The following is a 7,622-nucleotide window of genomic DNA, read 5'->3' as shown; positions in this document are numbered from 1 at the left end:
CAATTATGTTTGCATTCCTGGTTTTAATATGCCTGATACAATCAGTAAAACTTGCACCCCAAGGCCCTAATAAGCATCATATTGACAAAGCGCTTATTGTAGATGATGACCTTGTTAAAAATTTGTTCTTTAACTTCCATTAATATCACCAGAAGGAGTATCAGTTGAACTATGCTCCCTGCATGTAATATCCCCCCCCCCCCACACACATTTTTCTTTTGACTCCTCATGTCAACAACACTGAAATGTGCAGAGATTTTAAACACAACTCTGAAGGTCATGGCTTCATGAAGTTCAGACTCCAGATTATGAAAATGGACATAAACCCACGGATGCCATCTTACCTTTCCAATATTTTTTCTCGAGTATCTTTTCCTAATTATCAGTATCTTCGGTCTCAGACAGCCAAGAAAAGGTGCTGATCTATGGAACTACTAGATGTTGGAAACACGCAGCTGGGGGCCGGTAGTTTTTCAAGCAGCTTGGTCTGCAAACAGTATTTTCATTTCACTTGTTTATCAGATCATCAAGATTCTTTTTCGCCTTTTTACAGGATTTCCCTCCCTCCCCTTTGGCAAGCAATGATGCAGAAAATAACGCCGTTCATTTCCAAAGCAGTGAAGATCATGTCATTTACTGCCATTGGTATGTTGGTCTTCTTAGTTCCTCTTGTATAATCTCAGAAAATATCAGCAGCCCTAATGCAAACTATAAATTTGAAGAATGTGTTAAATGTAAGCAATTCGTTGTAGATTATGTAATGGTGCTGGGTACCTTAAGTAGCTAGTCTTGAGGGAATCAGTTAAAAGAGCTTAAGCCACCGCACCTTTGAAGCACAAAAACTGTGTGTACTTTCCACAGCAGGAAGAATGGTCCATGCAGTGAATCTGATCAGCCATTGGTACTGCTCATTACTCAGGTGCAAATAAGAGACCTACCTAAATGAATATTACTCCCAAGAACTATGCCCTGTAAAGTGTGACACATCATGGATGGCACTTCTAATAGATAAATGTTTATGATTTGCCAACTTCATAACCACTGTATGCATACTTATATATGCTGAAATATGGAGTGGGTGGGTTTTGTTTTTGAGCTGATTTATGGGATTTTAATCTATTCTTCCGATGTTTATTTTCAGGTTTTTTACTGATCACATTCACTGCCAAGCTGGTAAGAGAAATGTTTGCAGTAAATGAAAATAAGAAGAAAAAAAATCATAGATGTTTGAAATCTAAAGTAAAAACTGAATGCATTTGGCTGGTCAGTTAGAATCTGTGATAAGAGAAACAGTTGTTGTTCTGCTCAAGGATTTTAGACCTGTAGCTTTAACAGTTTCTCTTTCCACTAATGCTGCTTGACCAGTTTTCTCAGAATTTCTATACCTTTATATAAGAGACAGAGTGGTATAGTGAGTTGATTAGCTGCCTCACAACTCCAGAGACTGAGGTTCAATACTGACCTTGGATGCTGGCTGTTTGCATATTCTCCCTCTCAATAATCTATTTATTCACAATAAGTTACCCTTGGTGAATGGTAAACACTAAGGGAGTTGATAAGAATGTGGATAGAATAAAAAACTAGGATGTATTAGGATTAATGTGAATGATCAGTATGGAATTGGTGTGCCACAGCGTCCATTTCCATGTGGTGGCTCTCTGAATGAAGAGGACATTTTACACATTCAACTAAAGCAAATATAAATCTGTGATAAATGTAAGAGGTCACATTACTATCAAAATTAATCTGATGACAATTATTGTACAACACTTGATGGTAAATGTGAAAGGCAGCAAAGAAACATTAGCGCAAACCTGAAGAATTCTGCAGATGCTGGAAATTCAAGCAACACACATCAAAGTTGCTGGTGAACACAGCAGGCCAGACAGCATCTCTAGGAAGAGGTACAGTCGAAGTTTCAGGCCGAGACCCTTCGTCAGGACTGGCGAAGGGTCTCAGCCTGAAATGTTGACTGTACCTCTTCCTAGAGATGCTGCCTAGCCTGCTGTGTTCACCAGCAACTTTAAAGAAGCATTAGGCTTAATGCTCTGTCACTATCTATAAACATAATAGAAACCATCCAAATGGAATTTTCTCCCCAAGTTCACTGATCATGAAAGGCTTGAACCAAAGCATCTGTGATTTGCTTACTCTCTATTGAGCTAGTGTGATATATAACAAATATTAAAAGTGCAGTTTTCTATTCTACAGAGTTTTTGTGAGGAGCATTCGCAAAATCGCAGGATGATTGATGTACATTGGAGAGTAAAACGTGCCACTAGTAAGTATAATACATAATTAATTTTTTTTTACTGATTCACAGTGTCTAAAAGTTAGTTTGCTCACTAGCATTAAAAAATCTCATGATCTATTAATGTGACGTCATTGCTGCCCCGTAATCCCTGTCTCCTGAGCTGACATCTGTGCAGAAGCCAGGTGCATCAATGCTTTGAGCAGTATGTTCTCAGCAATGACATGTTGATGAAACAAGCCCACCTCCCTGCACACTACCTGAATGTAAAGGGCATTTTCCAAATCATCCCTTAACCCTTCACAAATGCAATGAACTCTGTGGCTTTCATTGAAGGTGGAATGGAATTGTTACAATCACTATTTTTGTGGATTCAAATCAAATCGCAACTAAACTGAATTACAGTATTTGATTCGTTTTTGATCTTTGGAATAATCCATTTTAATTCATGCCCATTCTTCTTGTCTTTCATTATAGTAGATATTTCCAGAAAAATTTTAAATGTAAGCAGGATGGCCTGGTTTTCCTTCTGATTAGTTTCATCCCTCACTTTTGGTTTAGACATGCTACTCACACAAGGAATGTGCTTACTTTCACAGACTGCACCACTGAGTTCATAACAGAGAGTAATACTAGCGAACCTGATCTACCGGCAAGATATACAGCCGAGCAGCTGGATGCCTGTTTGGAAAAGGAAGTGCTGTCTAAAAACCTTTCTGAACTGGGAAATATAGCTTTTAGTAGAACTCAGCTTCTTGTTCTGAAGAAAAAATTAGGAGATGTAAGTCAATCTGATATGAAAATAATCTTTTAATCCTTTTCCGCCTGAATGCTCACAGTACCATTTGTACTCCATGCATTACAGGAGATTCGTTTTTCAAAGACTACTAATCAATGGGTTGGAAATCAAATCAAATCAAATTCCAGTGCAGCTACAATTAATACAAATTCCACATTAGGGTTGTTTAAAACTGAATGGGACCTCAGTTGTTCCTTACACTTGCCTGGAAGGTTAGGTATTTGCTTAGCATATTGAGTAATTTAACGAGATTTCACAAAATATTCCTGTAAGAACCAATAATGGCAATGAAAGGATAACTAGATGCAACATGGAGTACAAAGGGGTGAGAACTTAGTCAGTAAAAGACTAACGCATTATATGCTGTAAACCATTATGCTCTATAGCCTGCACAATCCTATTACATAGTTATATTTGGGAATAAAGTTTTTGTGGGAAAATGCTGAAAATATACTTTTTTTTGGAACTTTTTAAACTATAAACTGACTCAATAAATATGAACTTTTGAAACAGCTTTATCCAGGTGGACTGCCACAAGAGCAGATTCTACATTTGGGATTCATTATCACTGTGTATGGAGCTGAGGAAATTAGCAAGTGGAATATAACAGATCCAAATACCCTTGCATATGTTATTTCTAACAGTCCAAATTTTAATACGGTATGATTTGTTACGATTTTTGCACTTAATATTGAATTAAACATTTGCTTTAATTGTTACTGTGCAATGATGGACAGAATAGAATTCATTTTAGGGTCCAATAATTGGTAAGATTTTCTTCATCAGATGCATTAAATATTTTTCTTTGAGGGAACAGGGATCTATGTTATTCATCTGACAGATATTACTTCCTGATATTATCGCTATTCAGGGTCATTCACAGCGACATTGCTGAATAAAGAATAAACCTCAGGTGGGTACACTCAGTGACCACTTTATTAGGTACACCTGCTTGTTAATGCAAGTATCTAATCAGCCAATCATGCGGCAGCAATTCAAAACATAAACAAATGCGGACATGGTCAAAAGGTTCAGTTGTCGTTCAGACCAAACATTGGAATGAGGAAGAAATGTGATCTAAGTGACCTTGACTATAGAATGATTGTTGGTGCCAGGCAGGGTAATTTGACTATCCCAGAAAGTGCTGCTTTCGTGGGATTTTCACACACAATAGTCTCTAGAGTACATAAAGAATGCTGCAAAAAAACACGAAAAAAATCCAGTGAGCGGTAGTTCTCTGGGTGAAAACACCTTGTTAGTGGGAGAGATTAGAGGAGGATGCCTGTCTGGTTCAAGCTGACAGGAAGGTGACAGTAATTCAAATAACCACGCATCACAACAGTGGTGTGCAGAAGAGCATCTCTGAACGCACATGTTGAATCTTGAAGTGGATGTTCTACAGCAGTGGAATACCCACCCCTGTACCTAATAAAGTGGCCTCTGTGTGTATTTCGCCCTTCAGGAATCTCAATTCTAGCACAGTTTAGTGATTTTAGCAACAGGGTAACTGAAAATGCAGAACTAGTCACTTTATATCTGAAGAAGTAAGTTTGCACATATTTATTTATTTAGAGATGTAGCACGGAGTGTGCCCTTCCAGCCCTTCCAGGAACCCCTAACAACCCCGATTTAACCCTAATCTAATCACAGGACAATTTACAATAATTAGTTAACCTACTCAGTATGTCTTTGGACTGAGGGGAAAACCCACGTATTCCATGGGGAGGACATAGTGAGACTTCTTACAAACAGCACTGGAATTGAAATCTGAACTCTGACGCCCCAAGCTGTAAAGGCATTGCGCTAGCTGCTGCACTACCATGACGACCAATTTTCTGTTTCAGTCTTGGATTGCCAGGAAACACAAGCAAATGATCCTAGTTCAACCAATACACCCTGACATACTGTATTTCATAAAGCAATTTGAAAGTGTGAAAAGAATTAACAACAAGTTAGGAAATTAAGTCCATACTTTTTTTTTCCCCTTTTCAGACAGTAGCAATTCTCACAAATTATGTTCAGAAAAAAGGGATACTGAATACACCTGTGTTGAATGCGATCGATGGTAACATTTTGTGCGGTTTGAGTGAAGAGATTCTTCAAAAAATCCCTCCTGCTGAATTAAGGTGAGTGTTGTCTAAAACTACCCTGCTATCTGCTCTTTCAGTTCCATATGTAAAATTATTGCATTGGCATCAAATGATTGATGGCAATGCAATAAATCTGAGAATTCAATAGGAGCTTGAAGTGAATTAGGTGAATCACGGTTAAGCTCCTGGATCACAGATGGCATTGCTATCATTCTTTTTGCAGGAGAGCCAAACCATTAAGTATTTCCGCATGCACTCAGCGAAAGAAGGATATAATCTATGGAATTGCAAAAACCGCTTTCCAAGATCAAGCTAATAATTTCAGTGCCTATTATCCTCTCATCAAGCCATATATCCGTAAGTCTCATTGCAATCTGATGCAACGTTTGATGATTTAAAAATGTATTTTTCTGACCACTGAAATCTATGTCAAATTTTGCTGTTATTACTAATACTTTATACTACAAATAATAAGAAAGCTGGGTGTTCTGTTCTCTTAAAGCTGGCGCAAAAGTAACTGATTTAAAGAGCCTGGCTGATGGAAATATCAACATGGACTATGCAACCTTTAGCACACTCAATCCAGAGGAAGTAGAAGTAGGTATCTGGACGATCATTTGATATTTTATTGCATTCTGCATGAACCTGATTTTAAATATTGCCTCTGAAGTAGTAATAAATTCACAAATTAATTAACAAAAAAATTAACACACCATTAGTGGACAAGATTCATTACGTTCCTCCCAGGAGTTGGAGATGCAAAAGAAGTTTCAGTTCTTCCAAGGCAGGAGGAGTTACTGATATTTCAAATAAAGTTGAAATAGGATTAAGTAAACTCAAGGCTTCTATCCTATAATTAAATGAAGGATGTAGAAGAAAAATTTAGTTGCCTCTCCAGCTCAGTTATGAATATAGGAAATGTGTTAAACAAGCAGCCTACACCCTTTCATTGGTTTTATTGCAGCCTAAGATCAACTGAACCCATCTGAAACAATTCATAGAACCATTGACACAATACTTTACAGTAGTTACCATTGAAGAGACAACACCAGGACTGAAGTAGTAGCCATCAGAATCATATCATTAATGAATTAAACTTTGAACACAAAGGTATGGGAGATATTATATGAGTAGATGCAAGAAATGAGGTTAAATAGATCTGAATAAAATAATTCACACAACTGTGATTTGGTCAAATTACTTTTGAGATTGTCCTATTTGCACATTTTGTTTGCACATGTTACTGGCTTCACAATATCCTCCTGTGACAACTGATTATAGACGAAAGTGAAATCATAATGTTGATGTCTCTGTACTGCCATTTTTTCGCTATCAGAAACTCTCTGCTAATGATATCCGTAAACTACTTGGAAGAAATCTAAATGACCTTAAAACGAATGAACAAGATTTAATAGTGATGCAATGGATTTATACACACCCACCTGAAGATGTGGAAAGTCTCGGAATTGGTCTACAGAGACCTCCATCACTAGCTGGAATTGGAAATATAGTTTTTTCCAAAGGTAAGTCTCTTTTTATATTATTCTTTTGTAGACTCACAAGAAAACTGGGTAGAATCTAAGTGTGGCTAATAACTTTATATTATAATATTGGAAACATTGTCATCATTTCAGTTATATTTGCGCACACACACACACACACACACCACTGGAGGAACTCCAAGGGTCAGGTATAGCATCTATGGAGGCACTTTGTGTGCTGCTCCAGATTCCAGTATCTATGCTCTCTTGTGCCTCTTGATTCACGATCATTGCTATTCAAAATTGGCCACGACACAATTGTGTATCAAACCAGTTGACGAAATTTGGTTTTTAAACAAATGACATGCAAGAGATAATGAACTCTGAAAACACTGATGTGACATTTATAAAAGATATAATTTTTAAAATGTTCAATGAGATTTGAAGGAACCTGTTGAAGGTAACCACTAACATAATGTTTTACATTTTATTTTCCAGAGCCTGATTCCAATTCTGCTTCAAGCAACAGCTACAGCATCCTGATCTCCTTTTGCATAACTGTGATAAGCATTACAATGCAGTCTATTTTATAAACTGGGATTCAACCCACTTCTGCTTTTTAACTGATAAATGGAGAGAATCAGAACTCACTGAAGGATTTAAATGAAGGTTTAGAAATCTCAGAATGAATAGTGTGGTGTTTGCCTATAACAATCCACTGTGGATTTGCTTGAAACCAACTTTTATGACAATGCTTTGAATATGAAGCAGAAGATAAAGATTCAGAATTATTATATAAAACAAATCTTTTTTATGTAGTAAATTACAATAACCTGAAATTCATGGCCCATTGGATGGTGAAAGCAAATTGAGTTATTGCGCTGAATAACATATGGATAGATATTTGCCTAAATGAGTGACTAGATATTTCACAGAGACTACCTCACACTAAATGGGCTGACTAGTTTACTAGTATGCATTCCATGAATTCTATCATTCTT

At 37.0% G+C, this 7,622-nt stretch overlaps 1 protein-coding gene across 1 annotated transcript; it reads left to right on the top strand.

Annotated features, from left to right (window-relative positions):
- Positions 1 to 3,360: 3,360 nt before the first annotated feature.
- LOC140202443 (mesothelin-like protein) lies at positions 3,361 to 7,364 on the top strand. Its single transcript, XM_072267309.1, has 7 exons — positions 3,361 to 3,375; positions 3,564 to 3,710; positions 5,043 to 5,176; positions 5,364 to 5,497; positions 5,643 to 5,737; positions 6,477 to 6,663; positions 7,120 to 7,364. The coding sequence occupies exons 1-7, from the start codon at positions 3,361 to 3,363 to the stop codon at positions 7,212 to 7,214; spliced, it is 807 nt and encodes a 268-aa protein (XP_072123410.1). The 3' UTR covers positions 7,215 to 7,364.
- Positions 7,365 to 7,622: the final 258 nt, after the last annotated feature.

The sequence above is a fragment of the Mobula birostris genome, chromosome 9 (genome assembly GCF_030028105.1).
Source record: "Mobula birostris isolate sMobBir1 chromosome 9, sMobBir1.hap1, whole genome shotgun sequence".
NCBI lineage: Eukaryota > Metazoa > Chordata > Chondrichthyes > Myliobatiformes > Myliobatidae > Mobula > Mobula birostris.
This window is presented reverse-complemented; position numbering and strand designations above follow the sequence as displayed.

Bases quoted from the DNA above. Each gene is read 5' to 3' on its own strand.
- LOC140202443 (XM_072267309.1), top strand. The intron at 5,177-5,363 runs GTGAGTGTTGTC...TTCTTTTTGCAG, and splicing joins ATCCCTCCTGCTGAATTAAG to GAGAGCCAAACCATTAAGTA. The intron at 6,664-7,119 runs GTAAGTCTCTTT...TTTATTTTCCAG, and splicing joins AAATATAGTTTTTTCCAAAG to AGCCTGATTCCAATTCTGCT.